Here is a 20,833-nt window from a genome sequence, read left to right as displayed (position 1 = left end):
CTCTCACTTGATCCGCTCCCACCAAGGCGAGTTGAAGTTATCAATATGGGAAAAAAAACCAAAAACCAAATTCGTGGTATTTATTCATTTTACTTCAAATACAGTACGGTAATTTTCAAAAGGTTAGGTACGTTTTACAAAATCGAATTAATGTAAGGTCAATTTAGTAATTTTCAGAACCTTACCTGAAAGGTGTTTATGTAATTGAACCCAAAAACATGGGTATTTCCAAACTTGCCCTTTTATATAGTGGCAAACATCGTAGCAACGTTGCAGAGAGAGATTTGGGTTTTTGGATTTGGGTTTCCAGAGTGAGATTTGCGTTTTCAGAGTGAGATTTGGGTTTGGAGAGAGAGAGAGAGAGGGAGAGAATGGAGAAGAAGAAGCGATTCGCAGTACTTCTCTGCGCAGAAGACTCCGACTACGTGAAGAAGAAATACGGAGGGTATTTTGGAGTCTTCGTATCAATGCTGGGAGAAGAAGGAGAGTCGTGGGACGTTTATCGCGTCTCCCTTGGTGAGTTTCCGGAGGACGGAGAGATCGACGGCTACGATGGATTCGTTGTCACTGGAAGCTGCCACGATGCCCACAGCAACGACAGTTGGATCTGCAAGCTGGTGAATCTGCTGAAGAGATTGGATTCTATGCAGAAGAAAGTGCTGGGCATTTGTTTTGGACACCAGGTATGGAATTTCAGCTCATCCCATGGTCCTGTTTTTTGACAAAACGGCCCCTTTTTTTAGCTTATGGGGGTGATTTTGATTGGTTTTGAAAGGAGGGAAAAATACCCATATGGGCATTTGAAGGAATTGAGAAGTTGAGAAGAACAGACTTATTTTGACGAAAATGCCCCTGGCTTTCGCACCTGAAGTCTAAATCAGAAAGGGTATAATGGTCTTTTTGACCGGCCGTAAGTTCCGTAGCCGTAATCTTGAATATGCAGAGGAGAAGGGGCATTTTTGTCATTCAGAACCATGTCCGAGGGGAAGGGGCATTTATGTCATTTCGAATCATCCAACGAGGAGAAGGGGCATTTCTGTCAGTTGGATTATAGAGAAGTACGGCATGTGGACGTGGATTATGTGGTGAGCCCAGCACCACGTCGAGCGCCGTAGCGGGTGTTTCCCTGATGTGGGGCCCACCTTGATGAGTGTTGTATATCCACGCCGTCCATCAGTTTTCCCACCTCATTTTAATGTATGTACCAAAAATAAATTAGATCCAAATCTAAAGTGGACCACGCCATAAGAAACAGTGGCCATTGAACGTTTACCATTAAAACCTTCGTAGGCCCCACCGTAATGATTATTTCCCATCCAACCTGTTGATAAGGTCACGCGGACCTGGATGAACGGAAAACACAAATATCAGTTCCATCCAAAACTAAGTTTTTAATGGTGGACATTCAATCCCTACTATGTGGTCCACTTGACATTTTGTCATTTTGATCTGGTTGGTTTTTTGGACCATGCACTAAAATTAGCTACAAAATTTGATGGACGGCGTGGATATACAACGTATTCATCAAGGTGGGCCCCACGCTCAGGGGAAAACCCACTAACGTGTGGCCCAGGTAACACCGAATCCGCCAGCGTGAATAAAACGCATACATCATGGTGGGCCCCACAGTCTGACACCACGGAGCTAGTCGGTGGTGTTGTGCTCACCATGCAATCCCCGTCACTGGCCACAGTTGTCGGTCTTCATTCTGAGGGAATTTTCGTCGATTGAGTAGTATTTCTTTCATCTGTGAATGGTTGAGATGCCGCTTTTGTTTTTGATCTAGACCATCCAAAACAAAGAAAAATAAAGCAATGGTCCATATTCAACTGAAAAAGAAAATACCAAGATTGTTGGCTAGGATCTTGCAATCTGGGAGATTTTTTGTACATGGTCCACCCGCCGTAGGATGCTAAAAACCGATGGTCCGGATTGTACTGGACCATGGCCCATTTCTTAGAACTGAAATCCCACGTACGACAATCCCACGACGGCTTGAAATAGACGGTCCACAGAAAATCAACAAAAGATTCGCAATGTCCACTTCCAACCAGCCAGAAACAGGACGCGGTTTGGCTAGTGATGCTGACACTAGCCAGGTGGCTAGTGTCGATGCTCTGTGGGTCCCACCATGATATATGTCTTCTATCCACACCGTCCATCCATTTTTACGCATCATTTTGATATCTCATTTCATAAATGAGGCAGATCAAAATCTCAGGTGGACCACACCATGGGAAAACAGTAGTGATTGAATGTCTACCATTAAAAACCTCCTAGGGCTCACTATAATGTTTATTTGACATCCAACCAGTAGATTAGGTCATACAGATCTGGATGAAGGTAAAAAAATAAATATCAGCTTGATTCAAAACTTTTGTAGCCCCAAGAAGTTTTTAATGGTGAGAGTTCAATCAACACTGTGTGGTCCATTTGAGATTTTGATCTGCCTCAGTTTTGGGTTCATGATATAAAATTATCTGGAAAAATGGATGGACGGCATGGATGAGACACATACATCATGTTGGGGCCCACAAAGCACCTGCCACTTGGCTAGTGGCCGGGTGAGTAGAATTGCCATTGCATCGTTCAGCTATGGCCCACACTCATGGTGGGGCCCACCAGATCAACCGTCATGATTACTATAAACAATCTTCATTAAGCTGAGAATGCTCTTAATTTGTGATTAAATGTACTTATCTTGATGATAAATGTGTATCCGTTTACAGATTTTGAGCCGTGCATTAGGTGGAAAGACGGGCCGAGCAGCCAACGGATGGGATATCGGTCTGAGGACCGTTGATCTCCTGCCCTCTAAATCACTATCATCTCTGCAAATCCCTTCTCTACTGACCGTAATCGAGTGCCATCGAGACGAGGTTCGTAATAAATGAAAATCAATTCATGATCACATACGTTTGAATGTTCAAGCTTTGTAGGCCATCCGTGATGTGTATATGGAATCCAAACCATGCATCTGGTGTGCACCCACATTTTCACTGTATATCCTAAGAATTGTCCCGATCCAAAACTCAGGTGGGACACACCCAATGATCAATGTACAATAACACTTAAGGCTTTGTGGCTAACCTAAGTTTTGGAATCGCTATAGTTTAATCGTGTCCCTTCATCCTTGTGGTTCTCACCTGATGAATGGATCAGATGATGTATATAAAATGCAGTGGAATCCACATTCCGTATGGAAGTTCCTACGGTGGGTGCCATTGTTCTCTTTTTTTGTGGCCCACCTGAGTAATGCATTAGGCTAACTCTCAGCGTCAAGGTCTAACATGAAGGGGCACATCTAGTGAACAGGTTGGATGGTACTAGCACAATGTGGTGGGCCACACACAGCTTGAATGTATGGTAATTGCATTGCAATTCGAATTATGTGATCATCCCCCATTAGGCTAAAATTATTTTTCATGAAAACTATATACCAAAACTCAGTGTATAGTCGATCTGTACATCTAATTGTTGCAAATGCTCGCTCCAGTCAATGGTCCACAGCCTTTAAATGGGCCAAATCGGGCATTCCTAACCTTCCATCGGCAACATTGAAGAACTTGTTGGCACGGGTTTATTATCGGTAGTCAATGCACATTTTCCAACCAGTAGTGATTCTGGTTAGCACGAGTTCATCATCTGCACTGGCTATGATGGTAATTTCGGACTTCTTGGGTACCAACTGAGTTGGGCTCACCCATTAGCTACCGGATATATGGATATATGGTATATTGTTGAGTAGGAAATATTATATATTTTTTCTTTATTATTCATTGGTTTTATAAACATAAATGCACTTAATCAATATACATTAGAATCATCTAAATGATGATATTTTGAACCATGAAGATCAAAGAAAGGAAGAAAGGGACATGAGTTGGATGGTTCAAATTCAATGAACACATGAAGCTTTGGCGCAGTTTACATATTTTTTTCAACATAAACACCTCAATGTTGTGTGATCAATGAGCTCAAATGACCCATATGCAGGTATGGGAGTTGCCTCCATCGGCGGAGGTGGTGGCCCGCTCCAAGAAGACAGGTGTTGAGATGTTCAAGTGTGGGGACCACATCATGGGCATCCAAGGCCATCCTGAGTACACGAAAGACATTCTCATTCACCTCATAGATCGACTCCTCCAACGCAATCTGATACAGGTCTGCATCCTATAATCCATTCTATATGTTCATTTTTCAATGTGCCCGAAATCGTAACATGTCGGCAACTGTTTGGATGCCACATAAATAATATAATATTGCGAATTCCACATCAGATTAGTGGACCATCTACAGAATAAGTGGTGCAGATGAAGTCGTAATGTGAAATATATTAGATGGGCACTACATATAGGTTGCATTTTGCAATATCAACCCATGTGGTAGGAAAGAGCACCCATCTTTCCAATACAACATGAAAAGCCCCATTTATGAATTTTGAAATAAATTCCAAAATGGGATTTTTTTTTATAAATGCAATCTTAAAGGTGTGTTTGGCTGCCACCCAAAAATGGGGAAGTTTAATTTCAGTCGTCCCCTTGTTTTTTAACCAAAAAAGAAAAACCTCATAAGCATGCACCACATGGGCAAGATTCAAACTACCTACAAGACACTGCAATCACAAGAAGGGGCCTTTCCTTGAAAATTGTTCATGTCAGATAGAACAAAGGGGCCATAGTCGGATAAAATCTTAGCCATTAGTAAAAGTCCTCTAACTTTTCATTAAGCTAATTCTTTAGGTTGGTCTATAGTAGGAATGGGGTCGGTTCCATTAACCTGTCTCTGATACCATGATAACTCAAGATCATTTAGAGAATTCTCTTATGATTTCTTGTCTATTACTTTAATTCTAATACGCTTTTATAAAAATGTATATCTTATATGTGGAAAAGAATTGACTCTATACATGAAAATAAATTACTTCTACATATATGAAGAGAAAATAAATGCAAAATCTATATACATGAAAGATAATGATTTGCTATCAGTAACGTCCCACATATAGGAGAAGAATTCATTAAATCCATTTTTGAGTGGCATACAAACACGTGAAATCGATAAAAAATAAATAAATAAATAAATAATCATTAAGCTTGTTTTAGCTCATTTATTGCGCATATAGGAAAAGAATTCATTAAATCCATTTTTGGTGGCACACGAATGTGTGAAATCGATAAATAGAGTAGGAAAAAAAAAAACACTCATTATGCTCATTTTAGCTCATTTATTGCGCGTAGAGGAGAAGAATTCATTAAATCCATTTTTGCATGGCACACAAACTTGTGATATCGATAAAATGGATTTATAAAAATTTATAATTTAAAATAAAAAAATAAAAAATAAAAAAATAATAATAATAATAATAAAAGACCCTCATTAAGCTCATTTATCGTGCATATAGGAGAGAATTCATTAAATCCATTTTTGGGTGGCACACGAACATGTGAAATCAATAAAATAGAATTTTTTTTAAAAAAGAACAAATTAAGCTCATTTTATCTCATTTATCACTCATACGGGAGAAGAATTCATTAAATCCATTTTTAGGTGTCACACAAACATGTAAAATTGATAAAATTGAATAGAAATGCAATATCTTTTGTATTGTTTTACAAGCACTCACACCACAGAAGGATTTCACCACAATGGGTACCTGAACCCATGACCTCTTGTTGAAACTCTTGGGAGTCTACCAGCGAGGCCTGAGCAAGGACCCGATAAATGCAAGATTTTGCTCGCTAACAAGAACTTCTGCAGGATTGTCATGCTGCGGAGGCTAAGGCGACTATGGAGGCATGCGAGCCTGATCAGGAGCCATGGAAAAAACTATGCAAGGACTTTCTCAAGGCATGATTATTGTTATAAATAATAAAATTCATGGGATGATTCTCTTCCAAAATAATACAAATGTACATGTGTCACTCCAAGCAAATGTTGGGCCTTTTGGGTTAGCATATATCACTGATTTTTTGCATATGGCATCCCACTGGTGGGACCCATCATCATTAAATGTGGTAATTTTAGGTAATCCAGACCATCCAAATAGCAGTGTCCGTTGCGGATCATTCCGGCGGCTTTAAATGGAAACCAGTTAGATGGTTATGATCGTTTGACTCCATTTGATTTTTGCTACTGTCCACACTAGAAATCTATCTCAGTTTCTTCCCGAAATGGTTTTATATGGATCTTGAGCTATTGTTCTTGAACATTGCTTGATCATGATTTCTTGAGATCCCAAGGTGACCCACTGTCATTTGACAGAGATGTAAATATATTGTTTTTTTGTTTTTTTTTTGGGTTTGAGGAGAACAAGGCCAGCCACATCCAAAACCAGGCCCATAATTTGGACGGTCCAGATTACCCTGACGGCCATGGTCTAGCCATCATAAGACATGAATGGAGGTCAAATCAAATTCTGTAGATGGGCGAGATGCAGATGAAACAGCAGCAAGCAATAAGATAACAGCAACTGATAATAACAAGCATATGAGAAAGAATTATAGAATTCTCTGCTCATTAGTCCACATTCACTTCATGTGGTCTACTCGTCCCTGCGACGACCTTAGCTGGCTCATTAGCTCCCGTTTACTTCATGTGGTCTAGTTGTCCAAACCCACTTGCCAGCTATGGGAGAGGATTAGGCGTTACCTTGACCGTGTGGGGCCCACCTTGATGAATTTTATGTATATACATGCTTTCTATCTCAAATCTCAGGTGGACCACACCACTGGAAACAGTGGTTAATGACTATTAAAAAAATTTTGTGGGCCACAAAAGGTTCGGGTCAAGCTGATCTTTGTATTTTCCCTCCATCCAGGTCTGCTTGACCTTATCAACAGTTCGGATGGAAAAACAACATCACGGCGGGCCCTAGGAAGTTTTAAATGTGGGTGTTCAATCACCACTGTTTCCTGTGGTGTGGTCCATCTGAGATTTGGATTTTCTTAATTTTTGGGACCACATGCTAAAATGGGCTGAAAAAACAGATGAACAGCGTGGATATATAATCCAACATTAAGGTAGACCCCAATGTAAGGATAACACCCATTAATGTATTACAGTAACACCTAATCCGCTCCCGCCTGCCATAACCTCACCTGGCAAATACAATAATATTAAAAAGGTTCAGGTACAGATAACTATCATTATCTATAAAAATGAAAACCAGATGAGCTGCAAGTGGGGGCCACATGTGTATATGACATCCAAACCGTCCAGCAGATTAAAGCAACGATGAAGATGGGACACCCCAAAAATGAGGCATGTGCAATCAACAGATGAGCCATACATCAGAAAAGAAAAGACCATCAAAAAATCTAAAACTTTAGATGAGGTCCACATGATGGTTGGATAGTGTGGTTTGGATGATGGAACCTTGCACTCCAACTAAGGTGAACAGTTTGAATAACAGAAGAAGAATGGGCCACTCTGAAAGTGGTCCATCAACATCATCCACAACAACCTCCATTGACTAATGGTCATTAGTCACCAAACAGCATTACGGAAAAAGGCAATGCGGTTTACAATCAGTCTGCAAACTCAGGGCTATACCATATTAAGAAAGCAACTTCAACAGCCCATGTTCGCCTTCCGATTTTGTAGAGCTTTAAAAAGCAAGGCACACCGCAAACAAAACAATAAGCATTGGGGTTTAGGACCGTGTTTGGATACATGAACTTCATTTTAATTCCATGAATCACAATTTTATATTATGTGTGTGTGTGTGTGTCGGAGGGAACTTTCCATCAGGACGAGCTGTGCAGGCCCCACCATGATCTGTGTGGAACATCAACACCATGCATTTGATGGGTCTCCTTTAGGTTATGGGATTTTCCAAAAATCAGCCCGTAGCTTAGGTGAGCCATACCATGTAAAGACATGGCTAAAGTATATAAAAGCACTTGGTTGGACCTACCTGAGTTTTGGATGCAACTTAAACTTGGTCTGACCCCTCATCCAAGTGGGACACACACAATGGATGGGATAGATTTGCGAACCATATCTCATTGGGCTCAATAAATAATTATGAATGTTTTAACAGGAGAGTAACCCTCTCAACTGTTATATGTGATGTGGCCCACCCAAGTCATTGATTGACTTGATTTTATGGAAATGGTACTATGAGGTCGACCTCATGGTAAATTCTCCCATGACGTCAAGTTGTGTGGGCCCACTGTGATGTGTGTGGAACATCAACACCATCAGTCAGACGCACCTTTCCATGGTGGGCCACGGGCTTAAAAATCAAGTCAATCAAAGACTTGGGTGGGCCACACCACATACAACAGTTGAGAGGGGTTACCCTCCCATTAAAACATTCATAATCATTTATTGGGCCCATCGAGATGTGGTTCACAAATCCAGCCCATCCATTCTGTGGCCCACTTGGATGAGGGGTCAGACCAATTTTAAGCCGCATCGAAAAGTCAAGTGGACCCCACCAAGTGCTTTTATATGTTTTACACGTCTTCACATGGTTTTAGATGGTATGGCCCACCTGAGTTCTATATACACTTGATTTTGGGGGGAACCCATCAAATGCACGGTGTTGATCTTTGACACACATCACAGTGGGGCCCACACAGCTCGACCTCATGGGAACTTCCCACGAGGTGGACCTTATAGTACCATTTTGTACTATTTATTTATTTATTTATATAAAAATATGTTTGTAAAAATTGTGTATCTATTCTATATCCATGCAGTCCATATTTTTTTCAGATCATTTTAAGTATATTATCCCAAAATTGAAGCAGATCCAATTGTCAGGTGGTCCATACCATAGGAAACAGTGGTAATTGACCAATAACGGACTAGAAAAGTTTTGGATCAAGCGATATTTGTTTGTGCACTTCATCGAGGTTACGTGACCTTAACAACAGATTGGATGGCAAATAAACACTACAGAACAATAAGGTGCGCCCTAAGAAGTTTTTAATGGTTAATGGGAGAGCGTTCAATCACACCATTATTTCTTAGAGTATGGTCCACCTGAGATTTGGATCTTCATTTTTGGTATCATGCCCTAAAATGATTTGGAAAAACGGATGATGATACATCAAGGAGGGGCCCACTATAAGGGCCGGTGCGTCTTTGGTGAGGACTGGGTCTTCACCTAATCCACTGCCGCGGAATGAGAATCCGCACGGCCAAACAGTCATGTTAGTGGAAGAAATTGTTCCTTAATGCATGGATTGCGCATCCAAACATGCCCAATAGCACATTCCATCAAATCTGAGTTTGGATGCAACTAGTGAAACATAGTGAAACACAGATGATGTTTCATTGTGCCCATGAATGGGAGTAAGCCTTCAAAGTTACAGTCTCCCTCTGCTTCAGGTCCAACCACCCGATTGCAATTTGAAGCACTATAAATCTTTTCCAAAAATTGACGATTCAAAATGAGAAAAGATTTGATAATCTGGCAGTGTAATGGATGATACACAGGTACACAATATTTCAAAACTGCATGTGCATGAAATAATTCAAATTACACTAGCCAAACTATAACTCCCAATTTAGAGGGAGGAAAAAAAAAACCACAATTGATTATCTGACAATGAGGAATCTCTTAATGCCTGTATATCAAGCATCTTACTTGGCCAGAGAATAATATAAAAATAAAAATAAAAAACAATTCAATTTTCTTTACAATACCCATAGAGGTGTAGCACTAATACAATGACAACCATAGTGACAAATCTCCTCTTAGCAAATTTTGAAAATTTTCAAATGTCGAGGTTTTCCTTGGGCTATGGTTGGGAAATTTTCACAGAAAAGCATATGAATTTAAATTTTAAAATATATTTATATAACAAGTTAAATATTATTCTACTATTTTTCAAGTTAATACTAACAAAAATGTAATATTTTAGAATATACTGAGATTTTATATTAATATAGCAACTTTAGGGCTCGTTTAATTTTATAAAAAGCATGGGTAAGGATTGCGTCTCTCAAGAACCCTTATTTTCAAGAAACTATGAGAAAAGGAACATAATTTTTTTCTTAGCCATCTTTCATTAGATTTTTAAAGAAAATTTGAACCTATTTTTAATTTATTTTTATTTTTTTGATTAAAAAAAAAAATTCACATCAAAATTTTCAAGAATAGTGCTTCTCAAGAAATGGTGAAAGTTTTCAAGAATTGTGTTTCTCAAGAAATGGTGAAAGGGGAAATATATTTCCCCTAGCTATTTTTCATAAGATTTTTTAAGAAAATTTGGACTAATTCTTTATAATAAAAAATTTACACACACACCACATGGGTTCTTGAACCCATGACCTCATAGTAGAAATACAGTGTCTACCACTGAGCCATGTGAATAGAGACCCCCATTTTTTCAAGAATAGTATTTCTCAATAAACCTTATTTTCAATAGACCCCCATTTTTTCAAGAATAGTATTTCTCAATAAACCTTATTTTCAATAAAGGGTGAAAGGGAAATATTGTTTTTTCTCAGCTATTTTTCATCAAAATTGCATAGAAAATTTGGACCAATTTTCGAATTTTTTATTTGACAAAAAGAAAAGTTCTTGAAAAAAATTTAGATCAAATCAACGCATTTAACACGTAAGCAATGTTAGAATATGACAAAATGACCAACTGCATGCATATAAAGCATACACAAAATATGTAGAACACTTGAAGTTGATTTGTAACACGTGAGTGAATTGTAAATATGCGAGGTGCTTGAGGTTATATGGTAGTAGGGCTGAAAGTTGGGTGGGTTCAACCTGACCGACCCAACAATGGGTTGGGCTTGGGCAGGATGTACCCGGTTCAGTCTCAGGCTTGGGCAATACAAACACCAACCCGATAAAACTTGGGTCAGGCCCTAGTTGAGGTCTCGGGTTGCCCAGCCCAACCCAATCGATATAAAAGTTACTTATAAATTATAATTGAGTGTGGAGAGTCCTCGACATACAAGTTACTTGTAAATTATAATCGAGAGTGGATAGTCTGTGTTGAATGCACAAGAAATTCCAGTGCATTCAAGTTTCATTGGTCCATGCACAAGAAATTCTAGTGCAATCAAGTTTCATCGGTCCATGTCATTTCCAATGACTCAAGTTAACAAGACACGGATTTCTCTCCCAAATAGATTGCATGCCACGCAATACAACTTTTTTAAGGAATAGTTGTTTTATATTTTAGCTTGTTTGTTTATAAAAAGTGAACTTGTTTATGATAAATAACTACATATATTATTAATAAAATCATAAGTACAACAAATAAGATGTGTACTGAAAATATAATAGACTGATGTAATAACAAAACGAAAATATTAGTAAGTATCAACTTGACCAAGCCCGCTTGGGTTGAGAATTCCTAACCTGAGGCTGGGTTAGGTTAGAGTAGAGCACCAACCGCCCGACTTTCAGCCCTGTATGGGGTAGCACATACGACATAAGAGACAGGGATGCATCCACACGTTTTCATGTAAGCACTGAACCAAGAAGACACTTGCTACAGGGTAGCATTTGTGCATATTGGCGCACATAAAGCAATTGAAGATGGACAAAAGGAACAGATACCACATTGGTATATGCATTCGTAAGATGCGAGGGACACGAATTGCCCTCAAAAGAGCTCTCTTAGAATTCCAAACATGGCCCAATGAAAGAGCTCTCTTAGAACTCCTGGCCTGGGCCAGTGAAAAGGCATCGCGTATGCATTCTCTTAGAACTCCTGACCTGGGCCAGTGAAAGGGCATCGCGTATGCATTAGATATGATGCCTAATATGAAATGCAAAACATTGTCGTGTACAAAATGACAATATGCCGTTTTCATTATTAGTCTTGCAAAAACAGACCTTTCTAGCAAATATTATTTGGCATGATATTTGCTACTGTTAATTCAACCAAAGCAAGATATTATTGCAAATCTCCCAAGATCTTGATAGTCTAACACCAAAATCCAACCACCCGCATCTGTTAATTCCACAATATGCGCAAGCTTAAAAAGGAGTCCCACTTCCAAAAGTAGGCCAATTTTTTTCAAAGTTCACAAACGAAAAATTATTGATATGAATCAGTTAATAGCAACATCATGGATTGCAGGTCATGTGGATGTCTAGAGTTCCAAAGTATCTCAAAAGATGAGAGCATAATATCTGAAAACCAGACAGGACGAAGAACAAATTTCCACCACCAAGTGTGTGGGAAGATGCTTAGGCACCCAGAACACCACCAGAGTTCCTGCGGCATTCTTGCAGCATGTCGAGATAGAACTGGCACTTGCTGATCTCGCTCCCATAGCTGTTCAGGCACTGCAAGGTTTAAAACATCATCAATACACACAATAACCTTACTTTAGAGTAATAAGGTAACAACGGAAGGAGAATTTTACAATATATATACCTACTTTCCTGTGCCTTTTACAAAAAGGTTCTCCATGAGCAACACCATTGATAAGAGTTACCTTTCATTGGAAGGGATGTAGCTCAAGTGAGAAATCAACCATGTTTACATGAAATCCACCCCAACTGTGCCAGTGTTTGTTAGGCCCAGGGACCAAAAATCAGCACCATCCACTCTTTTGGAGAGGTGTACAGGGCAACACTCACCCTCCATAACTGTTTTCCTTGGCGTGGATCACCTTAATCACAGATGGGCCTATTTTTGAACCACAAGCCTAAATTTTGGTGTGGCATCTGGTTGGAGTAGATCTCATACAATCATCACTATCTCTCTCCATATGTTTCCTTTGTTGGGACACACCTGAATCAAAGTTCAGCCTATGTTTTGGCCCAAGACTTTAGATGGGATTTTACCAACTAGTGGTTGGAGTGGATTCCAAACGAGGGTGGGCATCCCTCTCCCAAATGTTCCCAGATTTCCACTTACATACTAAGGGGAATCTTAAGGGGACACTCACCCTTGATTTTTCTTACTTTTTGCAGGGCTCACCTAGATCCATGCAGCCAATTAGACTTGTAATCCCAAATTAGACCCAGGGCCAAAAAAAATTTAAAAAAAAATCCCAAGGCTGATACGCAATTCATGTGGGCCACACTAAAGGAAACAGTTTGACTGAGAGTGTCCACCCTTGATTTGTTACAAGTCCCACCAGGATGATTATATGAAATCGAATCCAACCATTTGATGCCACACCAAAATGTAGGCCTGCAGCCCAAAAATAGGCCCCATCCGTAATTTAGGTGGACCACACAAATGGGAACAGTTTAGAGTGTGAGAGTTGCCCCATACACTGATTCCAATCGTTGGGCCCACTGAACCACATGGGGCTGATGTTTGGTCCCTGTGCCTAGAATCAGGTATTACACCTCCACTTTGCTCCCACGGCCAACACCAATAGAAGGCACCACAATGATAACTACTTAAATTAATCAGGTAGCTTATCGAAAACCTTTTTGCTATAGATACCAGAATGTAAATTCTATATTAAGGAGGCAGTTTTTTGTAAATTTCCCTAATAGAAAATACCTAGAGAACCTGCTTGGATTGAGGGAGGAATCCCCATTTCCTTGGGATTCGTCATCCACAAGGGAGATTTGAATGCAAGGAAGCTTGGACACTTCGAGAGACCAAAATGAAGTTGGTGGGGGCTCTACCATGGAATCCAATTGGATCCAGCCCCCCATGCAAGCAGGCCCTAGTAAGATGACAATAAATTCATTTACATACATCTTGGAAGGCCCTGGAGTGGATGTTGCAAGCATCAGACCCGCCAACACTGCTCATGGCAGGTGCTGGGGCTCCAGCAGCTTCAGTGGCCACGGTCTCGTGTTGGATGGTACGAGGACCCACTACCGCATCAACAGCCCTGTGTGCCATTGCACTTCCAGTGCCAAACGCCATGCCTGTGACAAGAAAAACATGAAATGTCAAAAAACTGGACGTTGATGCATCCATGCTTGCGAACACGTAGGAATTATATAGTACTTATTTAGCTTAAAAAAATCGTGTATCATTCACCTACCTTGAGCTATGGTGGAACCAATTCCACTGAGCATAGATCCACCGCCACCCTGGGCAGGTGCTGGAGGAGGGGCACGACTGGCTGCAACAACAAATCAATAAAACAACATGAGAAAGAAACAATATGCAACTCGGAAATCAGACATGCATCATCATCATCATTCTCCCAGCAAACAGAATGTCATGTTTGACAAGACAATCCCTGAGAGCATGAAGAAAACACCGAAGTTGCAAGCTCAAAACTAGTTTCACCAAAGCCAATAAGAGAACAAGGAGAAAAAAGAAAACACTGTAACTCAAAAGAGTTCAGGCATAACACATTTGGGGGAAATATTCCCACCAGTAGGGACTTGCTGGGAGAGTACAAGCGGGACACCCATCTTACCTGGTTGAGGGGGGTTGCGTACTGGAGCAGGACGAGGAGCCGCACGAGGAGCAGACCTTCCTGCAAATGTGATGTTCAATCAAAACCATTCATCATCGTAACTCAAAATACGCATATAGGAGCCACACCACAACAGTATGAAGAATATAAACAGTAAAAAGAGATACTAATACATGAAAAGTGACAGGTTACAAATCAAGAAGCCAATAGGGAATCAGGGGATATTCAAGTTGCCTTTCTTGATTCTCAGAAGCACATTATTTTGGGCAGAAGGAAAACCTGAAATTATGGTGCAGGATAAATTATGGTGCAAGAAAAACCCCTATAAAAATAAATAAATTAAAAAGAATATGCAAGTATAAAGATTAGGGGCCCATCCAATAGTTTTGGTCATTGCGCTACTTAAAATCTGAAATTCTCAAACTAGGTACTGAATTTTACACTGGAAAATTATTTTTTTAAAGAAAAAAAAGAAAGAGAAATGTCTTATTGTTTGTACCTTTGATTTTATTAATTATATGTGCAATTATTTATCGTAAAGAACTTCACTTTTTCTAAATAAACAAGCTAAAATATAGGACAACCACTCCTTTAAAAGTCGTGTTGTGTAGCACGCAATCTATTTGGGAGGCAATCTATTTGGGATAGAGAAATTCGGCATATCTTGTTAGATTGGGTGATCGGAAATAACGTGGACTGATGAGACCTGACAACACTAGAATTTCTCATGCCTTCAACATAGACGATCCACACTCAATTATATATTGATCGGGTTCAGGTTGGGTCGGGCAGCCCGAGACCTCAACCCAAGCCCGACCCAAGATTTATCAGGTTGGTGTTTGTATAACCCAAACCCAAGACCGAACCCAATACATCCGGCCCGAGCCCAACCCAATGTCTGGTCGGTCACGGGTCGGTCGGGTTGAACCTGCCCAACTTTCAGCCCTACAGCTAACCTATCAGAACAGCTTGTTTCTATCCCAAAACATCCCCCAAACGCAGATGTACAGATCCTTGCATCTGGAATCCTCAATTTGGGAACATCCAAAGAAGACCTCTGATATTAAATATTGATTTATACAGCACATCCAAGGCTGACTTTGGATTACCTAGTCCAATGAAGTGGAAAATGTGTAAATTGTATTAATTTCCTAGTATTCACATTGAGTTATGCTAATTGCATGTGGAACATAAAATGAAACTGCAATCTGATGGCTACTTCTTAATTGTGAATACTAACTACTAAGAAACACCCATTTCCTCTGATGGATTGTAAACTGAGCAACAATATGCTCCTCAATCTGAGGATGCATAGTGCGGTTGAGCTTTAAATTTTCTACAAGTTCACTCAGGACTCAGTGACCAGAGTCATGGCAGCGTAGTATACCAACTGTTGTGAGATGGATGGTCTTGCCCTGAAGACTATCTTTTTTTTTCCTAGTGATATGACCCAAACATTAAACTCCATGACACATCCTCGACACTTTGCCCAGCTGCTTGCAAAGCTACAGTAACACATGAGCAAAACATCCATGTTCAATAGAGACAAGTCGGATCATCGGACAGCTAGGATCTTCCAACATAGGATACTTTTGGGCATGTAATATCTACAGAGAGAACCGTTATTTCACATCTAGCTCAGATGACCACGGTTCCACTTGAACATACAAAAAACCAGACAGTTTATGCTCACAATTCGAGTTTTGCAGCCCAAACACAGCAGAAAGATTGGGTTGGAGCTGCATTGCTTTATCAAACTATTTTGACTCAAAAGCCAAAATAGTGCACTTCTCAATTTCCCTTTCCCATGTACAAAACCAAGAGAAAACCTAACTTGTTCCCTCTTTCCTTTTTTCCAACTCATCAGTGAATCCATCCAACCATGCCCGTCAGACATACAAACAGGACTAAACTTGATTCCACAGGACTGACCAATCATGGGCCATATGGCAAAATCCAACCCATTTGACAAATAGAATTTCAGAGAAACGAGAAGAACAATCAATTGAAACTCAGTAGGAAACCCACTCCTCAGAATTTCTCCAATGAATGATGAAGGACAAGTATTGCCCAATCCGTGCAACTTTGAGCTCCCTCACAACCTATGGTGTGATCATCAGACAATCAGCCTGGATATCGCACCTGCGTGATCCGTGTGCACCACTGATTAACCTGTAAGCATGCATTTAGAATAGAAGTTTGCCATACGGGTCACATGTACCAGATCAAAGGCGGCTGTGCTGCTTAGATCTCCTAGTCTAGAAATCAGGCAGTGCCACTAGTCATGCAGCCAAATTGTACAAAACAACCATATGGCTAGAAAAGAAATGTATTTTTCCATATTTTCTTTGTAAATTATTGCTGCTCGAGACTGAGACCATAACTCTATGTGTGTGTTTTTTGGGAACAATGTAATGAATTGAGTTTTGAGGCAGATCTAAAGTGTGCAGCCAGGTTTAAAAAGATTGTGCAACAAATGTAATAAGCCTATTACATTGCAACTGTGGTCTGCATCCAAATGGAGGGTTGTGTCAGGTTGAGAGCCATCGACAAACTTATGCCATAACTTTCATCCTGAATACAAACGACAGCATAATAGGATTCACATAGCCGACCCCAATTAATTGGGATAAGGCTTAGATGAAGATGATGGTGATCTAACAGCCCACCTGATGGAAAGCTTGTATACCACAACAATGCACATATTGTCACGAGTGCTTCTGTGTGTATGGGACGCACTACAGTCATCTGTGCTCATCAAACCTTCTCTAGAATGCATCTTCAAGACACGTCACACGACCTCGCATCTTTTCCATACAATAGGTTTCCAAAACATGCAGGAACAAAACATAGCATTTTTCCAACCCGCATCCCAACCTGTGGTGCCCATACTGATTCCTTTATACCTCCGGTCAATAAAGACCGATATATCACAACATAGCAACTACCATTTAGTGAATCATTGAAATATTTTAATTAACTAAACTGCATGAAATAATAATTAAAATTAAAACTTTACACTTTAAAAAAAATATTGTGGTGTGACAAGCTATAAGCAAGAAAATGGTGCAACTGGTTGCTCTCTAGGGCTCGCATGGTCTTCACATGGCAACCAACATGTCCAAGCAGGTTCGCACCACCTTCTGGACACCAAAAAATACGCCTATCCAACATCATGAGAGCCCCAATTATGTTTGGAGGATTTTGGACCCTTTTCCATTGTTTTCTACACATGACTCACCTGATCATCCTATTTTTTAGGCATCCAATTTTCATGGCAGGGACACACTGATTGACGGGTTGGATGCCATAAAGACAAACTGAAAATCCCATTCAACAGAAAAGGTCAACTCTGAATTGGATGCCATACACACACCACAGTGCTCCCACACAGAACTTGTTGAGCATACTTCTCTCATGACATACATATATATAAACATTTCAAAGATATTGTTTCAAAACAGCTATAATGCTGTTATAATAGCCGATATCTCTGTTATCACAACTATTATATATTATCATAGATTTACATTTATAAATAAAAAACAAAACCAATATAGCAACTGGCCCATTCAATTTTTGAGGTATCCAATTTTCATGGTGAGGCCACACTGATTGACGGGTTGGATAAACACAAACTGAACCCCATTCAATGGGAAAAAAAAAATCAATTCTTGACAGACATCTTGGATGCCATACACACACCACAGTGGGCCCACACGCAACTTGCTTCAGGGACTAATCATTTACAACTAGTTGCAGAGATGTTCTCCTATGATATGTATAATGCACGCGCACAAACCACACACACATCACAGTGGTCCCACATGCAACTTGCTGGACGGAATTCTCATATACAAGTAGTTGCATTAAGCGATACACACACACACATATCATGTATACACGCGCGCAAACTAAACACACACCAACACGCAGCTTGCTACGCTACACAGGCTTCTCATCTACAATTAGTTGCAGAGATGTTCTCGCTACGACTAGTTGCAGATATGTGCCGTTATGATATATCACACAGATAGATATATAAACATTTCAAAGATATCGTTCCATAACAGCTATTATATATTAAGGGGGCAGTTGGATGCCTGTAAATGGGCCAGGTTGTAAATGATTTACAGGTAAATAATTTACACTCGTTGTCTGGATGGCCTCTTTTGCCTTGAAATCATTTATGATTTACAGCATTTACCCCTATCTCATTTAGAGGCAAAAAGTTCGGATTTCATTTACGTGCTCTCCATTTACAGCCTAACAGCTATAAATGGAAGGATTGGCTCCCCATTTACAGGAGGCCATCCAGACAAACAATCATTTTACCTGTAAATAATTTACAGCTTAAAGCCAAACAGGTCAGGCAGTAGATGATTTACACCTGTAAATCATCTACAACTTAAAAGCATTTACAGGCATCCAACTGACCCCTAAAGTTAAATATGTAAATAAATAAATTTAACAGATATACCAGGAGTCCCATTCCAACCCCTTAAAATAGGACTTTAAACCATGTATAACAATTTCTATAACAAGAGATCTAAAACAAGAACAGAAAGATTTTATAATAAAAAAATCTGTGAAACAACGATAAATCTACAACAAAAAGGATAAAAATCTATAAATCTATAAATCGATCACAAAGAGTGAGAAATCGAGCCCGGCGAACAGATATTGTACTCTAATCCGCAAGTAATACGATCTAGACAGAACATCAGAAATATATACATGGATTCGGGAAGGGGAGAGAGAGAGAGAGAGAGAGAGAGAGAGAGATTGTACTCAAACCCCGGAAAACCCTAATAAAGAGAGGGGAGAGAGAGAGAGAGAGAGAGAGAGAGACCTCCAGAGCTACGGCGAGGCATGATTTATGAGAGATGAGAATGAATAAATCAAAGCTTCGAAAACCCTAATGACGAAGCACTTCACGGACGAAGAGAGGGGGGTTTGGGGTATTTATAGCGAGGAGTTAGTTTTCCCTTTGTCGCGACACATAATTGCCCCGATGTGTCACCCACATTCGGGCCCACAATTAAACTACGTGGCGTCGATCAGAACCGTTCATGCTCGCAGTATGAAACTTACTCTAAACTAGTGGTTCTGACGATCGTTACATTTAGCTTAAATCACACCGTTGAAAGGCATGTTTCAACGGCTCAAGTTCCACCTCCAAATATATGGTGAGAATATCTTTTACGTGGTTGGTGATGGATATGGGCCGCTCCAAGCTTCACGGTGGCAATGATGGGAATCTGTTGTACCTGTTTCAGAATTCGCATCAGGACCACTCATCAGGCGGGTTGCACTGTAGTCATTCCGTGGACCGAAAGTCGAGCTGGTCCACTAATCAGGGATAGTTCAATTTTCTTGTGGAGGTGTGATCCGCTTCATTGGTAGATGATCCTGTTATTTAAGTGAATGCATATTCGCTGTTATTCTTACATTATGAACGGCCAGATGTAATAAAAAGATATTAAAATAGCACGTGTAGGGTGACGCCACCGTTCATCTCACACGAGCGAATAGGACTAGCAGGTGCCGTGGAAGTCCAGTGCGAGGAACCTGAATCGGCATTTTCCGAATATTCTGGAAGCGATGGATTAAGCCAAACGCACCAATCTTCGGCGGGGACGCGGATTGTGTAGCAAGGCATCGCCTTTTGCCGTCGTGCAAGAGCCGGTGGGGCCCACCGTGAAGTATGTGTTTTATCCCAACCGTTTATTCATTTTTCAGCTCGTTTTAGGGTTTGTTATTAAAATTGAAGTATATCCAATGCTCAAGTGAACCACGCCAGAGGAAACAGTGGGAACAATGGAGCTCAGACATGGCCATGCAAAAGCATCTTTGAAAAGGGAGAGTATTAGCTGACCCTTACCGTCAGGCCCACATTGATGATGCGATGTATATCCACGCCGTTTATTCGTTTTTTCAGCCCATTTTAGAATTTCAACCCAAAAATTAAGGAGATCAAAATCTCCGGTGGACCACACCACAGGGACAGTATTGATTGAGCCCCACCATTAAACATTTCCTACTGACCATCTATGGTTTTCGTAATTTTTATTTGCCATCCAACCTTTCGATAAGGTCAAAAAATTCTGGATGAATGAAAAATACAAAGATAAGATTGAAGTAAAACTTTTGTGGCCCACGAAAAGGTTTTTAACTATTATTCACCACTTTTTCCAGTGGTGTGGTCCATTTAAGATGTGAATCTATTTAAGGTTTGGGCTAGCGTCCTAAAATATTATGGAAAAAAGTATGAACGGTACTGATATAAACAAATTTATCAAGGTGAGACTCGACCGGTCAGCATAATACCCACTAATGTGTTTTAATAAGATCCCACCGTGGGCGTACCCAATCGTTGTCCCCGCCTGAACTAGTCAGATAGCTGCACGTATTTTAAACCATTCATGAAGTGGGTCCCACCATGTGTATGACTTAGTCCTGGAATGCGTGCGCCTAACTCATATCTACGAAATTAGCC

The 20,833-nt window shown here is 40.2% G+C and overlaps 2 protein-coding genes across 2 annotated transcripts; one reads left to right on the top strand and one right to left on the bottom strand.

Annotated features, from left to right (window-relative positions):
- Positions 1-271: 271 nt before the first annotated feature.
- Positions 272-6,121, top strand: LOC131218713 (gamma-glutamyl peptidase 5-like). Its single transcript, XM_058213442.1, has 4 exons — positions 272-683; positions 2,730-2,879; positions 3,997-4,164; positions 5,761-6,121. The coding sequence occupies exons 1-4, from the start codon at positions 372-374 to the stop codon at positions 5,854-5,856; spliced, it is 726 nt and encodes a 241-aa protein (XP_058069425.1). The 5' UTR covers positions 272-371; the 3' UTR covers positions 5,857-6,121.
- Positions 6,122-11,965: 5,844 nt separating this feature from the next.
- LOC131218712 (uncharacterized protein C6C3.02c-like) lies at positions 11,966-19,324 on the bottom strand. Its single transcript, XM_058213440.1, has 5 exons — positions 19,187-19,324; positions 14,335-14,394; positions 13,951-14,031; positions 13,656-13,831; positions 11,966-12,277 (listed from the first exon to the last, which is right to left on the bottom strand). The coding sequence occupies exons 1-5, from the start codon at positions 19,206-19,208 to the stop codon at positions 12,179-12,181; spliced, it is 438 nt and encodes a 145-aa protein (XP_058069423.1). The 5' UTR covers positions 19,209-19,324; the 3' UTR covers positions 11,966-12,178.
- Between the last annotated feature and the right edge of the window lie 1,509 nt (positions 19,325-20,833).

This window comes from Magnolia sinica, chromosome 11 (assembly GCF_029962835.1).
Source record: "Magnolia sinica isolate HGM2019 chromosome 11, MsV1, whole genome shotgun sequence".
In the NCBI taxonomy this organism is placed as follows: Eukaryota; Viridiplantae; Streptophyta; class Magnoliopsida; order Magnoliales; family Magnoliaceae; genus Magnolia; species Magnolia sinica.
The sequence above is the reverse complement of the archived record's forward strand: the minus strand, read 5'-3'. Positions and strand labels throughout refer to the sequence as shown.

What these genes read in the sequence shown, in the direction of transcription:
- LOC131218713 (XM_058213442.1), top strand. Translation starts at nt 372, where the DNA reads ATGGAGAAGAAGAAGCGATTCGCAGTACTTCTCTGCGCAGAAGACTCC. An exon ending in TCGAGTGCCATCGAGACGAG is followed by an intron (nt 2,880 to 3,996) that starts GTTCGTAATAAA and finishes ACCCATATGCAG; the next exon opens with GTATGGGAGTTGCCTCCATC. An exon ending in TCCAACGCAATCTGATACAG is followed by an intron (nt 4,165 to 5,760) that starts GTCTGCATCCTA and finishes GAACTTCTGCAG; the next exon opens with GATTGTCATGCTGCGGAGGC.
- LOC131218712 (XM_058213440.1), bottom strand. Translation starts at nt 19,208, where the DNA reads ATGCCTCGCCGTAGCTCTGGAG. An exon ending in GCCTCGCCGTAGCTCTGGAG is followed by an intron (nt 14,395 to 19,186) that starts GTCTCTCTCTCT and finishes TCACATTTGCAG; the next exon opens with GAAGGTCTGCTCCTCGTGCG. An exon ending in ACTCCAGGGCCTTCCAAGAT is followed by an intron (nt 12,278 to 13,655) that starts GTATGTAAATGA and finishes TAAACCTTGCAG; the next exon opens with TGCCTGAACAGCTATGGGAG.